Here is a 24,060-nt window from a genome sequence, read left to right as displayed (position 1 = left end):
GGGAGGACTAAAAAGGGTGGATGGTGCTGGAGAAATGAACAAGCAGAGGAGACCTCATATACAGTAAGACGATACTGATCGGTGATTGTCACCGGCGGGAGTCTCCTGCTCTGCTTCCTCACGTTGCTCTTATTTCCGCTCTACAAAACATCAGAACAAATTGTTCAATTTCTCTTTCTCTCATTCATTTAATCATCCAAAACAGCTCGCTAATAACGCAGAGAGCGACCTGCCACCAGCCTTAAAGCAACACCACACATTTACAGGGGCTGTGTGTAGGTAGGGCATGCAACTTCTGATCAATGCAATCCTAATGATGCGGATCAGGGTCATACAAAAATGTCAGCATGTTTAGTCCTCCGCACACGTGGCCCAGCATTAAAAGGGACCTGTAACGTGGGTTTTCCTCTGATATCCCCACCACTGCCCATCAGATTAGCTGCTGGTTTTTCCAACAATGTCTTTTTCTATCTAAAGTAGAATCAATATTAATGACAGAGGTGGCAATGTTTGTGGTGGCAGCTATGACTTGCCTACTTTGGACACATCATGCAATGAGAGACATCACTGGAGAAGACCATCATGATCTGAAGAAGAGAAGCAACATGGCAAAGAGGAAGACCAGCAACTTGATGGCTTGTTACTGTCAAGATAACTTTGGAGAAGACCCTGGTGGACATATCTAGACTTGCACAAGATCGATCTTCCTACAGATCAATCATCCATTAAGTCGCCATTTCTCGATATTGAGCCGAAGGCCGTTAAATAATTGATGAACCCATGTCTTTTATGGCTTGACTGAGGTCACTAAAGACAAGGCACATCACATCGGGCCGATCTGAAATCCCACGCATGGGCAATGTAGCTGTGAATATTTGCCCTGACTTTATAGGCACATTGTAGATTGGGCACATGTAGTGTAGGACCAGTCGCACAACACCTCCTTGACTCTAGCTCTTAACAGAACCTATAGATGTCAAAACCATTCTCTTATTGAATTCTGGAGCTACAAGTTCTGATGGGACAGGTTAAAGATCTACCTTTCAAGACAACCATTCTCTCATCCAGCCCTGGAAACTACAAGCTTTACCCATGGTAGGACAAATTGGTTGTCCCTACAGCTAAACCTTCATTCTCTCTTTGAGTCAATGGACCCTGGATCTACAAACTTCTTCGGTGGGCAGATTGAAGATCCGGTCATCCGGCCCTGTAGCTACAAGCTTTAACTATGATGGTACAGATTGGTTATCCCTACAGATAAACTTTCTTCCTTTAAATCATTGGACCCGTGATCTACAAGCTACAGTTCTGGCAAAAATTAAGAGACCACTTTCAAATGTTCAGTTTGTCTAATTTTTCTATTTATGGGTATATTTTTGAGTAAAATGTAAATTGTTCTTTTAGTCTACAAACTTCTGACAACATGTCTCCGAATATCCAAGCAATAAATTTTGTATTTTTTTTTCTCAAAAGGAGAAATGGTCAAAATAAAAAACAAACAGACAGTGCTTTCAGGCCTCAACTAATGCAAAGAAAACAAGTTCATAATCATTTAGAAACAACAATATTAATGTTTTAACTCAGGAAGAATTCAGAAATCAATATTTTGTTGAATAACCATGATTTTTAAAAACCGTTTTCATGCGTCTTGGCATGCTTGCCACCAGTCTTTCACACTGCTTCTTGCGCAAAAATGTAAGCAGTTCTTCTTTGTGTGATGGCTTGTGACTATCCATGATCCTCTTGATTACATTCCAGAGGTTTTCAATGGGGATCAGGTCTGGAGAATGGGCTGGGTTTTGATGTGGTGTTCTCTTAGTTTTTGCCAGAGCTGTATATCTCAGGTGACACAAATGGAAAGTCTATCTGTAGGGACCCCCATTATCTTGTCAGCTCTTTGGGCCCTGGAGCTACACACTAGGTTTCTGGTGGGACATATTGAAGGTCTACTTGATACCATACACTCACACCTTTCACATATGAATCCACTACTGATTTCTCCTCTTACATTTGTCATCATTCAATACAGAAACTTTCACTCGTCAAAATGTAGAGTTTAGAAATATTTATAACCATAAAATAAAATGTCCATTTCATATCTGTAGTCCACACATCATCTTAGGGCAGCAAACTACGTGTTCCTTCCAGTCTAGTGATTCTGTCATAAAGCACCAGCGGGCAGACCTCTGGAGTAATTTTGCATCACGATTTTAGTCCATTTTCTACATTTATAAAGCTCACCATTTACCATATTAATGAAAGAAAGATCTTTGTTAAGGCTCAATTATATTTCAGCCAATGACAACCTTCAAGCACTAAGACAACCCAACAGCTCAATGCCTGAATTGTCTTCTCGATGTCAATGTCAAGTCTACTATAGTGAGCAATGAAGGATTTTAGTGTGTTTTGTATGACAATGGTAAGTTTTGGACAGAAGCTTCTGCATATGTTTTCTAGGTAACAAACCTTTAATCTTATAATGTAGGACAAAGCTTTGTAACACTTCTCATAAACTTTAGCTGCTGAAACCAAGGATTTAGTCAACTGTTTGGAAAAGCTGTAATGTGAATGACCATTCTCAAGACTTGTACCTGCCTTTTTTAAGTCTTTCGTTCTTAGTCATGAAATTGAGTGTACACACTTGGAGAATACTGCTAACGACAGCGCAAACTTTTTGTAAGAACTCAAATATGTATAAAATGGTAAGTATTCAGCCTAAGTCTGTACAGCGCTGATTGATAAGACTATTTGGCATTCTCTACCATTAATCTCCATAGCTTCAACTCTGCTGTGACTGTGAAGGATTGGGAGTCAAGACTTGGTGGTCGCTCACATGACTACATTTGGATGATGGTTTCATTGAACTTATTCCAGTACATTCAGTTTGGTCCACAGTTTGGAAGTTGCTCCACAACCCCACGTTAATGTTAAGGTCTCCGACTCAGGAAATATCTGTCCACTGTGTCTGAGAGGTACAAGCATGACATGAAGTTGTAGAGTATCCCTGGGTCCTTGTCACCGCTGACAATAAACAAGGAGTCAACCATGGGTGCTGCTGCTTCTTTCTCCTAATAGCCAGTACGTCCGCACTTTTCCTTTGCCCTGAAGGAACAATTTCATGGGATTTCAGGAAATTTACAAAGTCTAAACTTTTGAAATGATTAATCCATATATATAAAAAAATATCTGAAATGTATGTTACCTTCATCTCTACATCACCTCGCAAGTCGAGCTGGAAGCAGTTAAACTCCTCTAACACGTTCCGTGTGGCTGCAGAGACGTGAATCTTCAGTGCTACAAGGAATCACATTGATTAGCAGCAAGAGAACACGAAGACTCACAGCTAACCGCAAAGATGAAAACCTTGACTGCAAACCAAGAGCCACCTGCATGATCGTTACTGGCAATGTAGCACAATAGACAATATGTTCTGTGACGTTACAGACCTAGCTGAGAGCAGATCTGTGAAGGCAAGGTTGGGCACCCAAACGTGTCAATTAGTTAAAATCATCCCTAAAGTTCTATTTTGCTCTGGCTAATTTGTTCCAATGGACTGTGAATGAAAATCTCACCTTCCCCATTCGACTCCATTCTTGAAGCTGTGTTCACTGTGTCTCCAAAAAGACAGTATCGTGGCATCTTCAAGCCCACGACTCCAGCACAGACAGGACCTATGCAAAGTAAAAAGTATTGGACACAAGATAACAAAAAACTCAAATTGGGAAGGTCCTCTCAGAAAATCCGCTCTCTTGACTCACCCGTATGAACTCCTATACGAAGCCTCAGCTGTTGGTCAGGACGATGGCGAATCTTAAAAGTCTTGACAGCATCAAGTAAAGCGAGAGACATCCTGGCTATCTCGCGGGTGTGGAGTTTCCCATTGCGAACTGGTAGCCCAGAGACGACCATATAAGCATCTCCTATTGTCTCCACCTGGAGGATATGAAAGCGGAGCAATGATGAAGGTCCATTGACTATTCCTCATCCCTTATGAAAACACGGCTGTGTATCCCACCTTGTAGACATCAAAGTTGTCTACTATGGCATCGAAGCAGGTGTATAAATCATTCAGTAGAGTGACGACCTGGGAGAAGAGGAGGTGACAACATCATTTTGGAGGGCAAAATAATGGCGTAAAGTAAGCTTTGAGCTAGCGTGGCAGAAAATTTAGCCGTGGCAGAAAATTATAACACATGACCATGGCATGCTACAAACTTTAGCCACCGAGATGTTAAATACCTGCATCGGTGTGCTCTCGGCAGACAGAGCCGTGAATCCCACAATGTCACTGAAATAAATGGTAACGCTGTCAAAGGCTTCGGCCTGAACAGTTTCCCCTCTTTTTAGCTGTTCGGCTACAGAGCTGAATAATGGAGGAATGGTTTAAAAAAAAAAAAGGATTATTTGGAGAAGACAGAAAATTACTGGATGCAGCAATTGAGGCATTTTTCAGTTCTATCAGGTCCATGGTCGAAATACGAAATTATATCCATTTAAAAGTGTCCATAAGTTGTCGTTTTGCCGTTGTCAGACGTAGATATCTAGTAGGTTCTTCTGATACTTACTGAGGCAGGATCTGGTATAGAAGAGCCTCGGCCTTACGTTTCTCCTCAAGGTACGCCTGTGTCCTGTCTTCTACAAGCTCTTCCAAGTTATTAGCGTACTGTTCCATGCGAGAGAGCAGATTGTCCAGGATGTTACTGCTGTTTTCTCTACAGGGCAAGAAAAACAATATGGAAAGTTGAGTTTATTCTGGAGATGAGAAAACATAGTCCGCATATGTTGTATGCTTCATTCTCGATATATTTTATTACTACATGTGCTATAAGCTAAGATAAAGCAGAAAGAGAACCAGCTCATCAAGATCACCTCAGCCAACTTGCTCCTTAACAAGACTTCAGGCCTGCCAGCCTTTTGGGGAAATCTTCCTGTCTCGCCTGCAGATTTAGGTTTATACCACAGGCCCGGCTGTTGTTCCTTGTGCTACTGCTTCTGGTTTTGAATATCACCTCTGCCTTGCCCTCAGAGTTCTCATCTGCTACCTGTTCTTCTAGTACTCTTAGATCCTAAGCTGGCCATATGCACGAGGTAGCTGTTGTCTGAAGACAGCTATTTCTACTTTTATTGTGGTGGGCATATGTTGGGGGAAAGTCAAGATGATGGTTCGATTCTGCCAAAATTGGTGGGATTTGACTGGCTTTCATCTACTGCGTAATGTAAATGTTTTTCTTTTTGACTTTGCTCCTACTCATGCTCTCACTTTGTCCTCTACCCTGACACACCCTGCCCATTCTGGGAATGACCCTTGAATTCTTTAATTACAATACTACTAATGCATCACCCTAATGTAGGCATTGTTGAACAGATTATGTCATCGACAATCCGCATCCCTAGTATGCAACAGTAGGATTGTAAATTCGACCAAAATTTAAAGATTGACAATAAGCCCAGAAGATGTATGGGCCAAGGTTGATGCTTCACCTGTTCAACTTTCGTAGTAAAACTTTGATCTGGTTGAAGTCAGGTCTGTCTAATGAGTCCTCTGCCCAGCAGCGTTGCATAAGGATCCCCAACTCCTGAATATGACAGTAAAGATTGGTAGATGGCCTGAAATATGGCTTCTCTCTGCTTCGTAGTCTTTCTATGATTTCTAGGGAAAAGAAAAATTAGGTAAGTATATAAAGAAGAAAGAGAAGCCTACCTTTTGGCCTCAGTTTGGTGTTGGATGCACCTTTAGGGCTGTAATCTCCACTGTCCATGTAGAAGACCCCGTTCCTAAGTGCAATCTCTTGCAATATGATGCCAAAACTGTAGACGTCCCCTTTCTGACTGCCTTGTGGACTTGGTGACTCTAGGCGCAGAAGCTCCGGTGCTGTCCATAGTTTCTCTATAGGAAATGTGTACCAGAGATGAGTACTTCACATTGGACATATACAACAAATTAGGTGAACAGAAGTCCATTGTTTTAGGTCTGAACTAACCTTCTGTCCTGACCTCACTCTCCTGACTGCAACGCACATTAGTCGCTGACCTAAATATTCATGTTTACCAATACTTTATATACAAACTTGCTTTGCTCAGACTGAGCCATCTGTGTGTGCTTTCGTCACCTTACACTACCTCCTGCCTCACTCCACATCCTGAACATCTGTCTCACAGAAGCTGCTTGATCGTACTATTCCCAGTGCAAAAAGTAAGAGAGCCATACATAGTGCAGTTATATAAGATGACGGACTGACGATTGAATCATCATGACCATCAATGACATTTCAGTCTGTGCAAATGAGCAAGTTTACATCTGTAGGAATGACTCTCCGACTTTGCAGCAGAGGCCCATCCTACAGAAGATCTTACTGGCAAAGAAAGCATGGGAGTCCTCCGAGTCTAAAGCACTGTGAAAAGTGGCCAGGCCATAGTCAGTGATCTTCAGCACGAAGCGACTGTCCACCACACAGTTAGATGACTTCAGGTTCCCATGAGACACAATGACGCTGTTGTGGAGGAAGAGCATTCCCTAGAGGGAAAACAGTCAAAAGTTGGAAAATTTGGGAGATTCCATAGCTTGCGCCCTCCCAAATCATCAAAATCATCAATGCCTTACCTTCACAATATCATTAATCAGTGAATATCTGAACATCCAGTCCAGGGTGATGCTCTCATTTTCTAGAATGTCCTAGGGAAACAGTATCAGTTATCATATCTTCCTACATTCAATGCATGCTGTAGATATATATATACCAACCAGCCATAACATTAACAACACCCATCTAATACTGCCTAGGTGGCCACGTGCTCTGACTCATTGTGGCATGAACTCCACAAGAAGGTGTCCTGTGATATCTGGCACGAGCTCCATGGATCAGACTTGTTTTTCCAGCACACTCCACATGTACTTGATTGGTTTGATACCTGATCTCTTCATCATGTTTACAAACCATTCTTGAGGCGTTTTTGGTGGGTAGCAGCTCGCATGATATTGCTAGAAGAGGGCACTGCCTTTAAGAAGTACTTGGTCTGTACAATGTGTTGATAGTTGGTAAAAGCCACAACCTGAAGATTCGCAGCAGGACATCGCCCTATCACACGGTCTCTTCTGGCTTGTCTTCTCCCCATTGTGCATCTTTTCTTCCCAGGTAAGTCACACACATGCACCCAGCCGCACCCATGCCGTGGTGGAAACCGGGATTCATCCAGTAGGTCCACCTTCTTCTAGTGCCCCTAATGTTCAAGGGCCCATTGTACCCAAAATGGGTCCTTTGATAGGTCTGCAGCTGCACAGACCCATAGACCATAAACTTAGATGCTCCACATGTACTAACAGCTTTCAGTCAGGCTTACGTGAGATCAAAGCAGGTGGCTTCACACGATGTACACAGCAATGAACCTTGGGTACCAACCACTGCATTCTGGTAACAGCCCACAAGGCCCCATGGTGGAGAACATCTAGTTGACTAGCCGCCACAGTTTGTCTCGTTGCTCATTATCCTGCAACAAGTTCAAGAACTGATTGATCACGGCTAATAATATATCCACCAGAAAGCATTAATGTCATCACTCCACCAATTCTATTCGCTTCACCTGGCTGGGATATTAATATTATGGCTGGTCAGTGTAGATATCACGTAGATGTTCTGGCATAATTCCTACCTGAAGGCTTCCCCTAGGACAATACTCAGTCAGGATGCATATATTCGGAGGATCTATACAGGCCCCCACAAAGCGGGTGAGGTGTTCATTCTGTACGTCCCTCATCTAGAAGACACGCAGCGAAAACAATGAAAAACGACACTGAGTCGACCATCTGATCGCATGAGACGATATACCCCACGTTATGTAGAATTATTGGCGATGCTATGCTAGCTTGTCTGTGGGGCCTTTATGGGTAATAGGACACCTTTTCCAAGGTGAAGTACAGTTTTGAAACACTTTTTGGGTTCTTTTAGAACATAATAAACCAAAAATAGACTAGTTCCTGTATCAGTAGACCCAAGTGAAGACTGTAGGGTCTTCAACACATGCCTGTACGTGACCCTACATGACATTAGGGTCTCCGCCTAAATGCTGGTACCTCTGCATTTAGGCCAAGAATTGGTGAGTTTGAGGCTCTACTGATCTGTGTGGTGAGGGTTAAGGCTGCCCTTCTCTTGTGTGAAGTATCTAACAGTAAAACACACACATATGGATAGCCAGTTGAGGTCTCATCTTCTCCGTGATGGATGCTGAACATTAAATGCTGAGATAATTCCTGACTTAAGCATCTACGAGGCAGATGGAGGGGAGAGCTGTTCTAACTGAAGATTGCAAATATTACTGAAATGTCAGCACTGATTAATATTGGGGTAGAGAAATAACATTATCTAGAGGATTTAAGAAACAGAGGGAGAGGAGACACAATGAATACTAAAGACTGGCAGAGGCGGCAAGGCAAGAGGATAAACGAGAGAGAAGAGAGTGGAAATAACAACCTTGTGGACAAACTACGGTAAAGAAAGGCTGAGACAGGCCAAGGAGAGAGGGAAGAGGCACAATACAACAAAAAAATGCTAATGTCTCTACTATTCAGGGTCTGTAAAAAGTTGGGCAATAACCCCTGTAAAGAGCAGTTGTCTCTGACCTTCGCGGAAAAGAATAAAAAATACTTTAGCTAATTAGAGGCCTTCAATTCCATGTCACACTTGGATTGCAGGGGGTAAATGCTCCAACTAACCCCAAGGGTCAAAGATCTTTGCATTATTTTATTTGGCGAGGCAGAAACGCAGCTGGTTATCTTGGATATCACATTTCTTTTTAGTTCTCTCCAGACAAGAGTCGTTATTGTCACCATTCAACAAGTGAAAAGCGTACAGATTAGTCGGCTGCAGATGTCTTCTTTTCAAGGACTATTTGGGTGCGAGAAGGAAGGAGCCGTGACCAACTAACTCAGGTTAAATAGAGGAGAGCAGAAGGGTACCGCCGGCACTTGGAGAAAAAATGGCAACAAAAAAGCTGCTTATGTTTAACAAGAGCCATTTCACCGAGACTGGGAGCCAAGGATTAGCAAAGTCGTCTCCCAGATGCCTGTGTAAAAGCTGAGTGCATGTGGGGATGAATTGACTAAAAGAAATGCATTATGTAACTGGAGGATTACCACCAATATCAAACCAGACACACAACGCAGCACTTACATGCTTCAGTTCAAACAGGACTTTGCGGGTCAGTTCTATGCGTTTCCGGTTGATGTACTTAACCGCAACGATATTACCCTGCAAAAGAGAAGAGGTTAAAGCCAAGCAAAATGCAGTAAGATATCATCATAAAATAACATCCTATTAATAAGGGTTACAACTCATTCAGGATTGCTCCCTGGGGACCCATCTGGAGAATGAAGAAAATATTTTTTCTCTCGAGAACCAAGATATCAGGTTAATCAAGTTATGTTTGATGAATTTTTACATATAGTACCTTGTAATATGCCGTCTTTGCAAAGACCTGGAACTGCCCTTCGGTGGTGAGCAGGGAACCATAATTAGAGCCTCTCTAGAGGGGAAACATTATTAACAACAATGCTCAGTGTGCAAAACATGTCCGAATGGCAGCAAAAGCTATACGAATTATGGCAATGTGTTAATGAGACATATTAGTAATAGAAAGAATCAGATGGAAGCGAGATGAGAAACACAAGTATGAGAACGAGGAGATGTGCCAAAGCTGGAGAAGAAATCAAGTTTACAGGAAGGTGATGCCTTTCATGCTTGGGATGACTGTCGCTGGGTTGTGGATTGATATGACTTTATGCCCCGTCTAGTTCACTAGTGAACAACCATAACATCCAGAACAAAAAGATGTGATGCAAAAAGAAGAAAATCCATCAGCCCAAGCCTCCAAATAATGGGTAGCTCAGTGAACATTTTTGCAAACTGAAGCCCGCTTTGATGGGTTTGTCACATTATCTGCACACTTGGAGGTACATTGTAGATTATGGGATAGAATAGTAACCAAACATATTGAGTAAAAAGATATCTTAGTTTTGCGACAAAGCGAGTAAGGTGGAGAAAAGATAAGAAAAAGTAAAAAAAAGTTTAGTTTGGGTTGGAAACAAAGAAAATAAAGAGGAATGTGCCAATGGTGGTCTGCAGATTTGGAGATGACAAGATGAAGACGTGATGCAGGCAACGGCATGTGGATCAAGCAGAGAGAAGTAATGGAAAACAGAAGAGGCAGGGTGGCAGAGAGAACATAGAAAGAAATGAATAATGGGGCACTCGGCTTGTAGACACGAAGATGAAGGCTAGTCATTGAAACCATTGATATAGAAGATCCAACTAAGTCTCCATAAAAAAATTCAACAAGTGCCGTTAGTGGTTCTTATTGTTGTTTTCCATTTTAATTTTGGCTTTACGGCTGAGTTACAGGTGCGTCTTACAAAATTAGAATATCAAAAAGTTAATTTATTTCAGTTCTTCAATACAAAAAGTGAAACTCATATACAGCTCTGGCAAAAATTAAGAGACCACTGAAAAATTTTCAATTTGTCTGATTTTTCTCTTTATAGGTATATTTTTGAGTAAAATGTAAATTACTCTCTTATTCTATAAACTACTGACAACATGTCTTTGAATTTCCAAGCACTAAATTTTGTATTGATTTTCAGAAAATGAGAAATGGTCAAAATAACAAAAAAATGCAGTGCTTGCAGACCTTAAATAATGCTAAGAAAACATGTTCATAATCATTTTGGGTGACCTTATGCCACTCCTGGTACAAAAATGTAAGCAGTTCTTCTTTGTTTGATGGCTTCTGACTATACATCTTCCTCTTGATTACATTCCAGAGGTTTTCAATGGAGTTCAGGTGTGGAGTTTGTTCTGGCCATGACAGGGATTTGATGTGGTGATCCATGATTGACCTAGCTGTGTGGCATGGCGCATTGACCTCCTGAAAAAAACAGTCTTCAGAGTTGGGGAACATTGCCTGAGCAGAAGAAATCAACTGTTTTTCCAGGATAACCTTGTATGCAGCTTGATTCATACATCCTACGCAAAGATTAACATGCCCAATTCCAGCCTTGCTGAAGCATCCCCAGATCATCACCGATCCTCCACCAAATTTCACAGTGGGTGCAAGATACTGTGGCTTGTACGCCTCTCCAGGTCTCTGTCTAACCATTAGATGACCAGGTGTTTTGCAAAGCTGAAAATTAGACTCATCAGAGAAGATTACCTTACTCCAGTCCTCTATGGTCCAATCCTTATGGTCTTTGGCAAACTTCAGCCTGGCTCTCCTTTGTTTTTCATTGATAAACGGCTTTTTTCTAGCTTTACATGACTTGAGCCCTGCCTCTAGGAGGCTGTTACGAACTGTTCTTCCAGGCATTTCACCCCAGCTTCCATTTGCCATTCCTTTTGTAGGTCACTTGATGTCATCCTGCGGTTGCGGAGTGACTTTTGAATAAGATGATGATGGTCATCCTGGACAGTGAAGAGTCGTTTTCGCCATCCACTGGTCTGTAGCTTTGTTGTCCCCAATTTCTGCTGCTTGACTTTGTTGTAATGGACTGCTGTCTTAGAAATTTTAAGGAAGGAGGCAACATGACGCTCACTGTATCCCTCTGCTAGTAAAGCCAGAATTGAGCCCTTCTTTTCCTCACTCAAGACTTTTCTTTTCAACTTCTTTGGCATGGTTAAAAGTTATTTTTCCATTCCTATTACTTTTGGGATATTACTAGCACTTGTTTTGTCATCCAGCTTGTCCTATTGCAAGAGGATTGTGAACACCACAGAATAAGATTAAGATTTGGTTCAGGTGATCACCTAACCAGAAGCACATTAAGTAGAATGAGAAGTACTCTGATTGGAATTCAACTGACACTGGAATAGAATGGCTGTCAGACATGTAGAGAAGCTGATTTTTATAAAACTGTCCAGTAGTCTCTTTAATTTTTGCCAGAGCTGTATTATATAGAGTCATTACAGAGTGATCTATTTCAAGTGTTTATTTCTGTTAATGTTGATGATTATGGCTTACCGCCAATGAAAACCCAAAAGTCATTATCTCAGTAAATTAGAATACTTTATAACACCAGCTTGAAAAAAATGATTTTAAAATCCGAAATGTTGGCCTACTGAAATGTATGTTCAGTAAATGCGCTCAATGCTAGGTCAGGGCTCCTTTTGCATCAATTACCTCATCAATGCAGCGTGGCATGGAGGTGATCAGCCTGTGGCACTGCTGAGAGGTTATGGAAGCCAAGGTTGCTTTGATAGCAGCCTTCAGCTCATCTGCACTGTTGGGTCTGATGTTTCTTATCTTACTCTTGACAATCCCCCATAGATTATCTATGAGGTTAAGGTCAGGCGCGTTTGCTGGCCAATAAAGCACAGTGATTCTGTTGTTTTTAAATCAGGTATTGATACTTTTGTCATTGTGGACAGGGGCCAAGTCCTGCTGGAGAATGAAATTTCCATCTCCAAAGCTTGTCGGTAGAGGGAAGCATGAAGTGCTTTAAAACTTCCTGGCAGAGGGCTGTGTTGACTTTGGTCTTGATAAAACACAGCAGATGACATGGCTCCCCAAACCATCACTGATTGTGGAAACTTCACACTAGACCTCAAGCAGCTTGGATTGTGTGCCTCTCCACTCTTCCTCCAGACTCTGGGACCATGATTTCCAAATGAAATTCAAAATGTACTTTCCTTGTGGCATGTGTCAATGACTGCATTTTGGACATCTTTCAAGTCAGCAGTGTTTCCCATGATTGTGGAGCTACTGAAACAGACTAAGGCTGGTTTCACATTTGCGTCCGTGTGTGCAGCATTTTATCCGCAGCAATCCGAATGCGCCATGTGTACCTATCTTTAACATGGTGTACGCAGAGACATGCGTTTGCATCAGTTCGTATGCGTCTGCGTATGCATGCATTGTTTCTCGGTGTGCGGCGGGGTCCGGCGAACGCAACATGTTGAATTTTTTTGAAGCAGCAAAAATCCGTCAAATATGCGCAGTCATGCGCATGTGGATGAGTGCATAAAAAAAAAACGCATTACTGTCTCTGGAAACGCATGCGTATGTAAGGACATGCGTACGCACATGTGTTTAATACGCATGCGTACTTTTAATGAGTTGAACGAGGAAGTGCTAATTGATAATAATAAATTTTATTTCTATAGCGCTGACATATTCTGCAGCAATTGATAGCTCTATAAAAGAAAGTGTGGACACTGCAAGGCCATAACTCTCTGCACTCTGGACGATAGCACAAGACGTATTTATAGAACCTCTGTCTCTCTCACTGCTGTTTGTACTTTGTACTAATTTTTTTTTCTGTTACTTTTAGACTTGTCGACTCTCCTGGTGCAGTGGTTTTCTCCTGGTTGTCTCCAGGTGCTGCTGTTGTCTCCTGGTGCTGCTTTCTGTCCTGGTGAGGACAACACTGTCCATGTAAGTATAGAAGCTTTGAAAATGTCTGTCTCAATGCTTTTTCTGTTCCTTGTAGACTGGTCGACTCTCCTGGTGCTGCGGTTGTCTCCTGTTGCAGCAGTTTTCTCCTGGTTGTCTCCTGGTGCTGCTGTTGTCTCCTGGTGCTGCGGTTGTCTCCTGGTGCTGCTTTCTGTCCTGGTCAGGACAACACTGTCTACGTAAGTATAGAAGCTTTGAAAATGTCTGTCTCTCTCAATGCTTTTTCTGTTCCTTGTAGGCTGGTCGACTCTCCTGGTGCTGCCGTCTGTTCCTGGCCTGTGCTGACTGCTGTGCTGTTGGACTACTGCCTGTAATGTAAGTATTGGGGTCCATGTATTTTTTTTGTCTACATTGTGTTTGGATCTTAACAAGTTTAATTTTTCTTCTCTGTTCTTTTCTGTAGTGTTTCACTTGACTGCTGCCTGCTCTTCAAACATGTCTGCAAGCGAAGAACTGACTTCTTCCCAGAGTGGACTTGACAAAGATTATGTTATCACATTTGCTATACTGAGTGGTATGTATTGACTGGCAGTACTCCATATGTGTTAAATCATGTAATTTCTTTACAGGTACCTTCCAGTGATGAAGAGCAGGAGCAGTCAAGTGGAAATGAAGCTTCCCATGATCATCGGGCCCATGTGTCTCAGGAGGAAAGACAGGGTGTAAGTAGTCTTTTCATCAGAGTTGTAATAGAATTTCTTTTCAGTTTTACTTAAAATTCTTTTTTTCTATTTAATCTATAGGTTTCACAACGGGAAGAAGCCACACTGGATATAGACAATGAGCAACTAATCCACATTGTGCAAGAGCGAGTACCGTTGTGGACACCCGTGATCTTCAGCACTCCGACAATGTGGTGATTCGACATCTCTGGGAAGAAGTGCCACGCCATGTGCCAGAAATGATTTTGGTAAGTATCGCAATGTGGTCTGACGCGGCAGTGAACCTGTTAATGTATGTGCATTGTTTTCCAATTAATTTTTTCTCCCCCCCCTTCATAGTCAAGAGAATTAAAATCCATTGGCGCTCGATTAAGGACCGCTTCAACAAGGACATGATAGAGGAGATTCGGGTTCGAAAGTAGTGCTGCTCAAAGGTTCCTTGCATTTCTGAGGCCTGCGCTTGCTCAGCAAACATAAGTATATATTTTTTTTATTATCTTTTTAATAATGTTTAATTTTTTTTCCACACAGATCCTGGAGCAGCACAACACAACCTAGATTTTTTCACTAATGTTTTTCTCTTTTCCACACAGAACCTGGTGCAGCACAGCACAACCCGGATCATCCTCTGTTGAAGCGGCCCCTCATCTACCAGCCACTGAACAGACGCAGTCCCAATCATCCACCAGCGATGGAGCAACCTTGCATTCTTCACAGGCTGGGGAACAGGCAGCTGGTCCATCAGGTTTTCCCCTCTCCCAGCCCTCTGCCGTTGCTTTTGTTGGGTCTTCTTGTCAGTGGCAGAGGGCCTGGGAGAGGCATGCCCGAGTTTATGCACTTAAGCTTGGTCTTCCAGGAAGGGATTAGGTTGATTGCTGACAGAGTGAAGAGTGGGTTCAAGGATGTCAACAAACGCCTTGACCGCCGGGAAGTCGACCTTGAGAGACCGTCGCAACATTTTTTTTTCTGCAATAGAGCGGATAATGTCGGAAAACCTTACGCCTCAACTCCAGCTGAGCGTCATGCAGGCCTGACAGGCTGCTTACAGCCACGCATTGCAGCAGCAGTCCCAGCAGCAGTCACAAAGCTACAATCCAGAGGCCGGAGGATATTACCAGCAGCCTATTTATTTCCAACTCCCACAGCACCAAACTATCCTCCACCACCACCACCTCCAGTTCACAGATCGACCACGCTGTTGAGTTCATCAACCCTGCAGCCGGCAGCATTCACCATGCTCCAGAGTCCAGCACCCATGCAGCCAGCAGTATCCACGACGCTGCCCAGTACAGCACCTGTGCCCAGTCATCACTATTCACGATGCTGCCCACTCTAGCACCCCTGCCCAGTCCAGCACCCCTGCAGCCAGCAGTATCCACAATGCGGCCCAGTCCAGCACCATGCCAGATGACTGCTACAGAGGCCGCCACTCCCACTCGGCCAAGAAAACAAAGGGCAAAAAAAATATTTCCACCAGAACGAAAACCAGGAGCCAAAAAAAAATTCCCACATTGAACCCACCATCTCCACCCTCACCTACCAATTTGTCACTACCTTCCCTTGTGTCTTTGTCTGTTCCTTCCAGTTTGTCTATCGATTCCCATGATTCCACTTTGTCATCTATCCCCAATGTCTCCATTGCCATCCCTGATCAAATCCTTCAATTTGTTGCCCCATCCCTTGTAGACCCATCCCCTGTAACCTCTTCCTCATCAACTACCACCCAATCCTCAGAGCTCCACACCCCCAAGGTCCACCCCATCTCACCCTCACGTAAACTCTAACGCAAAACCCAATCACCCCGACATTAACCCTTCTTTTTTGTTAAATTTTGAAAAATAAAACTTGTATTTTGTTTGCACTATATCTTGTTTTATTTGTATCTTTATGCGCCGCCGCCACAAACACACACATGTGCATTGTATTTTTGAAGGAACTTGCAAGTTTTACTGGAGGTATTTTATTATTTAACTCAGCAAACATTAGAGGTAAATTTTAACTTTACATGTACATTTTTACATCACAGGTACATTTAAACATAACAGGTATGTAATTTTTACATTACAGGTAAATTTAAACATAACAGGTACATTTTACTTAGCGGCTTCAATCAATTCATCTTGCCATGCCACACGTCCATTATCTGAAACAAAGTAAGCAGCAAACTTATCCCTCATCTGGGCAACTTCCACTGTGGTTCTCAGAGGGTGAAATTGGTAATCATGCAATGTAATAGGTTCCTCAGGTTGTAAGTTAGGTCACTCTTTTACCAGGATGTAGTTGTGCAGAACAACACACGCTTTCACAACCTCATCAATAGTGTCAATTTTTAGATTAATGGATGTGCACAAAATGCACCATTTAGATACCAGCAATCCAAATGCACACTCCACGCTTCTTCGTGCCCTTGTCAGTCGGTAGTTGTAAATTTTTTTGTGTGACTTAAATTCCGACTTGAGCATGGTTTAATAAGGTTGGAACACATTTGGAACGCCTCATCCACAACAACAACAAAAGGCATTGGCGGTCCGTCAGTGTTGGGAAGAGGTCGTGGCTGTGGAAAATTAAAATCATTCCCATACAGACATTGGCCCATGTCAGAGTTTTTGAAAGTCTGCGAGTCATTTCATCATCCAAATGAACCAATGTCCACGGCAACAAATCTACACTCGGCATCCCCAATAGCATTAGAACAATGGAAAAGTATTTTATATAATTGAGTACTCTGTTCCATTTCCAGCAGGTTTCATAATCCTAATGTGTTTGCCGTCCACAGCCCCCACACAGTTAGGAAACTTACAAATTTCCTGGAATTTGGAAGCATTTTTCAGCCAGAGTTCAGTTGTGGGTTGGGGGAGGAATTTTTGCCGCAGAATGTCAACTAAAGTACGACAGGTGTCTCCAATAATCCCTGAAAGTGTGGACACTACAATCTTGAATAGAAAATGGAGTGATGATAATGTCTCTCCGGTAGCCAGGAATCTGCGGAAAAGAAAATGAGAAAAAAAGCAGTACATGGCTTTTATAGCAATCATATTAATGCCAGGTGTTTCTTTTTCCAAATTACGTACCTCAGGGTGACCAAAAGATGCTCCTCGGCAGGAATTGCTCGATGGAGCTGTGTGTCCTGCCTGGTGATGGATCCTTGGACACGTAGCAGCAAGTGATGGAAGCTCTGTTATGAGATCCTCATGTAGTAAAAAAAGTCACCGGGTTTTGTCGCAGCTCTGTGTACAAAGAGTGGTAGGCTCCACGGCTCTCTCGGAGTTCAAGGATGGGGTGTTGTCTTCTCCGTCTTTCGCTTCTTCTTTGTTCTTGACAAGCAAAAGCAGCAGCCAATTTCAGTTGTAAATCCAGATCTTCATAGAAGCTGTCCATGTCAAGATCCATCTTGCAGCTAGATACAGCAGCCAAAGACGAGGAATTCATCAGTGCAGTGTGTCTATATATATATACTGTATATATATATATATATATATATATCCCATGAGACATGCCTACTGGGTGTCTGATGTCAAGGAAAAGCTACTGCAAAACATTGGAAATTTCTAACGCATGCGCATAAACAACGCAAACGCTTGCAAAAACGCATACAAAAGCAGCGTTTTTTTGGCATCATGCGTAAGATGATGCGGATAAAAAATGCTGCATTAACGTGTTTGCATGCGTTTTTGCATGCGTTTGCGCTTGCAGATGATACGCTGCGCACAGAAACGCTAATGTGAACCTAGCCAAAGGGACCTTTTTAATCACTTAGGAAGCCTTTGCGGATGTTTTTTGTTAATTATTCCAATTTACGGAGATAATGACTTTTGGGTTTTCACTGGCTGTAAGCCATAATCATCAACATTAACAGAAATCGACACATGAAATAGATCACTCTGTTTGTAAAGGCTCCATAAAATATATGAGTTTCACTTTTTGTATTGAAGAATAGAAATAAATTAATTTTTTGATGATATTCTGATTTTGTGAGAAGCACCTGTATGTCAAAGCTATTTTTTAAGAACCAAATCATTAGTCTAAAAGTGCCACCACAAAGATGTCAAACTATTATCTATGTAGATGAAGTTGATTTTAAAGGGAATCTGTAACCTCATTTTTGGCCTATGAGATGTGGCCATTCTGTAATGCTGTAGATAAGCCCCCGATGTAACCTGAAAAATAAGAAAAACGAGTTAGATTATACACACCCGGGGTCCGGTCAGGTCCCATGGGTGTCGCGGTCCGGGTCCGGTGCCTCCCATCTTCTAGCGATGACATCCTTCTTCTTACTTCTGCCATGGCTCCTGCGCAGGCGTACTTTAGCTTCCCTATTGAGGGCAAAGTAAAGTACTGCAGTGTGCAGGCGCTGGACCTCTCTGACCTTTCCCGATGTCTGCGGCAGAAGTAAGCAGGAGGATGTCATAGCATGAAGATGGGAGGCGCTGGACGGCGACACCCATCGGACTGGACCGCCCCCCCAGGTGACTATAATCTAACTTGTTTTTCTTATCTTTCAGATTACATCGGGGGCTTATCTACAGCATTACAGAATGCTGTAGATAAGCTGTTGATGGCGGTGGCCGCATCTCATAGGCAGAAAATGAGGTGACAGATTCCCTTTAATGTAGGGAACTCTTGTGACTTTTGGTTTGAGGCTTATTAAGACCTCAATAGGCAACCATTGTTTTATTTCCAATGGGCAAACAATCCCAATGGTTATATTATTTGTTAAGGATTTATGTAGGAGTGAAACCACCTTTATAACAGAAGCATAACCTAATGTAACTGGAAAGTCCAAAACAACCAACAAAGGAGAAACGAGCAGAAGAAAATACACAAGGGGTGCATCCTTCCTTGGTGGAAGTCTCCTATTGGATTGAGATCCGTAACTAGGACCAAACCATTTACTTGGGCTTCTACAATAAGAATTGTACAATGTCTAAAACATAAAGTATAAAAAGACAGATTTGGGGTTGATTGCTAGAAAGCATCCATTGCACAGTAGTTAGGGCATTTTATTCTATCGCAATGAAGATTAGGTGTCATCACTTTTGGGCAATCGACACAAATTTGCATCAGTCCCGTGAACTAATTGTAGAGGTAGAAAAGGCAAGCCCAGTCGTAAGAAGTGTAATAATAGTATATTTTATTAATTGGAAGACAGAATGATACAAACAGAACGACATAATCTGTCCGTTCTCTGTACTGATGGACTCTACCAAGGGTGGTCAATGCAAAGTCCAAATCTGCCCTAACTAAATAAATGTCATGGGGTGCAAAATAAGCTTTTCTGAATTATTGAGGATTATTGTAGAAGGATATCTTGTAATCTCTACCATGCTGGCATCTCGGGGAGATGTATTAGATCTCCTTAGTAGGGCTTAGAACTCCAGTGGCTTCATGGCTTACGTAGATGTCCCAGAAGCCACAACTTGTAGCCTTCATATTCTAACCAAGACCTACCCCCCCATATCCATATCTTGTTGGACAGCACAATGAGTTAATGAATGTGTTCTTCCTTTATATGCAGATTGCTATGATTCCTGAATAACACAAAACGACTGATTGAACACAACCCAGAATGATTTCACAACTACGTGCCTGGCAGACAGAGAAAAGCATAATCTTGTATGACACTACCAGAAAACAAAATTGATGAGTTTTGGTTGCTGTGCCCCATAACATGAGCAGGTCAGCAGGCAGGCATGCAGGACGCTTCTGGAGGAGTTACCAGTGAAAGAGTGAGCTTGCTGCCTGCCCTGCGGAGGGTTTTCTCCATGTTGCTTGTCTGAATGTCATCCCAGCGTACTTTCCAAAGCTCTGCAGCCAACTCTTTCTCCAAACGCAGCTTCCTAAGGAGAGAACGGTAGATGTTTGCTTCATGGAAATCGCATGTTTTCATTATGAAATTGGCCATGTGTTGGACAGGCAGCTATGGACGCTCTTAGCCTTGGGTGGTATTTTTCTAGTTTTCATCAAAGTCAATATCCGGAGTAAGACTATAATGTATTGGGTCTAATTTATCGCACAAGGACAAGGCTTAATGACATCAAAGGCAACAGCTTGTGCAACTTTGGTGTGATTCGGCACAGCTCCCCATCAGCGCTTTCTGCAGGCGGCTGTGTTTCTCATTGCTTACATTGTCCCTGCATGTAGCTTTACTTGCCCATATACTGTACAGAGCTTATGCTTTTTGATTTCCAACATATTCTGCTTTGTCATTTAGGCACAGCACTAATAAATTGGGTCCAAATAGTCCAGCTAGAATAACCTTCAATCTGAAAAAAAATCAAAATTGGCCTAAAACATTAATAAATATGTCTAAATAATTTCGGCCACATTTTTGACGCAAATGTAGAGCACTACACTCCAGACTTATAAGCAAGGCCGGACTGGCCATCTGGCAATAATGGCAAATGCCAGAAGGGCCTGTCTGGTCATGGGCTGCTTTGTCTGCTATGTTGTTAACAGAATCAGTGTTCTCAAGACTCCCATACTGATAAGAGTAGTGCTGGAGCACAAAGTCGCTGACTCCGTCACTTATCCCTGCAGCCATGGATAACATTAAAAATATTGGACTTGTAGTAAATCTTGCTCTTCTCCATTAGTAATATATCCCATCTGGAGCTTGGGGACGGGGACGGCATGGGCCTGTGTGATTTCAAATGCCAGGGGTGAATTTCAGCCTCAGTCTGTACCTGCTTATAAGTCATGCTGTGCAACTCCACATGAAGGGTCTCTGGACCATCCTATCATTACCCTCAGCCCGTAGGGCCAGGTATATTCTTCAGGCAACAGTTTGATAATATATGTAGGCTGCTTTGGGGTTTCCTATTCCTATTCCCCAGCTTGGGTCCTGGTAGCTTTCTCTTCCTTCCTTCCCTTTATGAATCTGTTATTTGTTCATGTCCCTGGTATCTTGGAGTCTCAGTTTTTTACTTTTGAGGTCCCAGCGGAGGTGATTTGAAGTTTTGGTCACAAGAGCAGACTTGCACACCGTGTTCGGGGACGGCATAGCGCTTCAGACAGGGGATCACTTTGCTAATGTTATACTTATCAAGTTTTTATAGTAAAAAATCCAAGAGTTAGAAGTAAAGGCTGTGGCCGACTCTCATCCAACTGGGGCTGTGTGTGTTTTCTCTATCTATATACTTGTTGGTAGGATCGGCCCTCCTGGCTGGGACCCTACCGGGTTAATCTCGTAAGTCTTAGGCTGGGTTCACACTTGTGTTTGGCTGGTCTGCGCATGGCTGCGTACTTCCTCCCTGAAGCTCCGTCTATGCTCTGCCTACTTCCGCATACATCCTGTGTACCTATCTTTAACAATGGGTACGCAGGGACATGCGCTGTATGCAGATGTGTCCGCATGCGGCATTTTGACGTACCCGCCGACTGCACAGAAACGCATTGTGTATCAAATGTTCAAGATAGGTACGCAGGACGATGCAGGACGCATGTGGAAGTAGGTGGAGCGTAGGCGGAGCTTAAGGGAGGAAGTACGCAGCCATACGTAGACCAGCCAAACACAAGTGTAAACTCAGCCTTACACCACCAGCTGCTTTAGTAGATGGGTCATTGTGTTGTAAAAGTGGAGAGATTGGGGCTAGATTACAATTTTACTGAAAGACACAAAATATGTCTAAATTTGTCCTACCCCAATTAGTTCTTTCAAAGTCTACAGCTAGGACCAACAGCTGGCCTTGGAGATCTTTCCTTAATCCTATAATGCTCCCTCCACCCACCCTTTTTGATTTTGAAAGCTGAAGTCAAGCAGCGGTCCCTTCCAATTACGGCTCTCATGGAAACAAAATGCGAGTCTGGAGGCTCCAAATGACACAACCCCTCCCTCCCGTCTACCAGTATCCTGAGAATCCCAGTTTTCAATTAGCAGCTACAAGGCCGAGGCAGTGAGAACAGGAGATGAGACGAGTAGAAGAGGCTGAAGCTTGTCTATTAGGAGGTAGCAGGAAAAAAAGAGAAGGATACCTGTATATGAAGATGGAGGAGACTGCAATCGCCAAGAGAATGAAGCAAATCACTATCGACGTGATCTCCAGGATGGAGAAACTGGCTAATTAAAAAAAAATACAGGAATCATTAGGGATGGATCAACATATTAATTAAACAGCAGGCTGAGGCATAGTACTGTTCACAAGCTATGCAGTCTACCACATGAAAGTCTCCATAAATATCCAACATACCAATCCTTGTCAGAACATCAAGGTCTACACATGAACCCAATATGCACAGTACATGTCCTCAGCAGTGCAAGAAATGCTACACACAAATCCAACGCAAGAACACACAATGAGCGAGAAGCGTATTTAACTTAACATAAAACCCTGAGAAACATGACACAATCTACACATGTCCTAGAAATCAAACTTACAACCACTGAACAGCATGACAACGCTCGTACACTTGGCCTGGAACTCGTGAGCAATGTGACGAAAAGTACACATGCCCAACATGGAGAACATACATGTGATAGACCAAGGACAACATCTACAAGGAGTTTGTTCTCCCCGTGTTTGCGTGGGTTTCTAAGGCTACTTTCACACATCAGGTTTTCGGCGTCAGGCGCGATCCGGCGTCGTGCCGGAATGCCGGATCCGGCAAATGTTTTGTAAAACCTGAAGTGCCGGATCCGGTTTTCTGCCGGATCCGTCTTGTTCTTGACAGACAAAACCGGATCCGTCTCATCCGGTTCATCCGTTTTTCTATCCGTTTTTTCGCCGGATCCGGTTTTTAAAATTGACCCTTGTGGCCTTCCGAACGGGATTGGCTACTGGAAAACTAGATATAGCATGTTCCTACAGCCCTTCTTTGACAGGTTGTAGAGAAGAAAGTGCAGGTTGGAGAGAAGAGCAAGTTACTGGCGAAGATGGATGTTGTCATTGGAAATATTACCACTAGAAGTTCTGTGACGGTTTCAGGGACAATTTTCCACTATACTTTATGTCACCTCAAGGCAGAGTACACTGGGATGACAGAGTGTGAAAGATTTGTGCCCTAAACTTGTGTACCTTCTGGACCAACAGTATATACCTTTGCCAACCAAAGTTGGCTATCTTGTCATGGTCTTACTATTTTTACCTTTAGGCCACAGGTGTGTACCTGGTTGTGTTTTATGCAAAGTATTTCACCTTTTAACAAAAGTTGTGTACATTGGTAGGAAATCACCAACAATAAACACAACTTTTTCGGTGAAATACTTTGCTTCAAACACAACCAGGAACACAACTGTGGCAAAAAGCTAAAATTTACCCACAGTTATACCTGGTTTTGAATACCTTTTTACCTTTGAAATACCCTGTATTTAACCTTTTTTTAAAACATAGTTCGCCGCAGAAAGAAATGACAGACAACCATTGTGAAACGATAATTTAACTTTTATTTAAATTTTTTTTTTTTTTGTAAAATGTTTTTAAAGTGCAAAAAACTTTTTTAATAAAGGTTTTAAACCCAATGGGCATTTTTATTACAAAAAACACACATTACAATTCTGTGTACTGTGGGGTGGAAATACTGCTGGAGGGGCTGCGGGACACTTCGACACTGGGTGTGTGGAGAGAGGACTGGGATCGTGGTGGGGAAGGAACAGTTAGAGGTGAAGGTGTGGAAAAAACTACAGAATGGGTGGACATGTGGGAAGCAGAAGAGGTGGTGGGTGGTGGAGTGGAGGGTTGGGCAGGGACTGTAGGAGCAGATGATGTTGATGGAAAGTTGTATGGGGAAGGAGTTTGGTACGGGGAAGGAGTTTGGTACGGGGAAGGAGTTTGGTACGGGGCAGGTTGCTGGAAGTGGGGAGATGACTGGTACTGGGGAGGTTGCTGGTACTGGGGAGGTTGCTGGTACTGGGCAGGTTGCTGGTATGTAGTAGGAGGGGGAGGATGAAAAGTGGCTGGAGGGGGTGCAGATGTAATAGGAGGGGGAGGATGGAAAGTGGCTGGAGGGGGTGCAGGTGGAGGAACTACAG

General features: G+C 42.8%; 1 protein-coding gene across 2 annotated transcripts in view; it reads right to left on the bottom strand.

Moving 5' to 3' along the window:
* Window positions 1–2,050: 2,050 nt before the first annotated feature.
* The window catches only part of NPR1 (natriuretic peptide receptor 1), a 209,028-nt gene continuing 187,018 nt past the window's right edge, over window positions 2,051–24,060 (bottom strand). For both annotated transcript variants that reach the window (XM_073563016.1, XM_073563015.1), the window contains exons 7-22: window positions 22,068–22,152; window positions 19,813–19,933; window positions 9,442–9,516; window positions 9,165–9,242; window positions 7,648–7,752; window positions 6,602–6,673; window positions 6,355–6,514; window positions 5,732–5,887; window positions 5,482–5,650; window positions 4,566–4,712; window positions 4,240–4,363; window positions 4,016–4,084; window positions 3,759–3,933; window positions 3,573–3,671; window positions 3,203–3,294; window positions 2,051–3,102 (exon numbers count right to left, since the gene is read on the bottom strand). In XM_073563016.1, coding sequence (XP_073419117.1) covers window positions 3,040–3,102; window positions 3,203–3,294; window positions 3,573–3,671; window positions 3,759–3,933; window positions 4,016–4,084; window positions 4,240–4,363; window positions 4,566–4,712; window positions 5,482–5,650; window positions 5,732–5,887; window positions 6,355–6,514; window positions 6,602–6,673; window positions 7,648–7,752; window positions 9,165–9,242; window positions 9,442–9,516; window positions 19,813–19,933; window positions 22,068–22,152 — 1,790 coding nt within the window. In that variant the 3' untranslated portion in view covers window positions 2,051–3,039. The remainder of the gene's footprint in view (window positions 3,103–3,202; window positions 3,295–3,572; window positions 3,672–3,758; window positions 3,934–4,015; window positions 4,085–4,239; window positions 4,364–4,565; window positions 4,713–5,481; window positions 5,651–5,731; window positions 5,888–6,354; window positions 6,515–6,601; window positions 6,674–7,647; window positions 7,753–9,164; window positions 9,243–9,441; window positions 9,517–19,812; window positions 19,934–22,067; window positions 22,153–24,060) is intronic.

Source organism: Dendrobates tinctorius, unplaced genomic scaffold, assembly GCF_039654945.1.
Source record: "Dendrobates tinctorius isolate UK_male_01 unplaced genomic scaffold, ASM3965494v1 ptg000377l, whole genome shotgun sequence".
Lineage (NCBI taxonomy): Eukaryota > Metazoa > Chordata > Amphibia > Anura > Dendrobatidae > Dendrobates > Dendrobates tinctorius.
The sequence above is the reverse complement of the archived record's forward strand: the minus strand, read 5'-3'. Positions and strand labels throughout refer to the sequence as shown.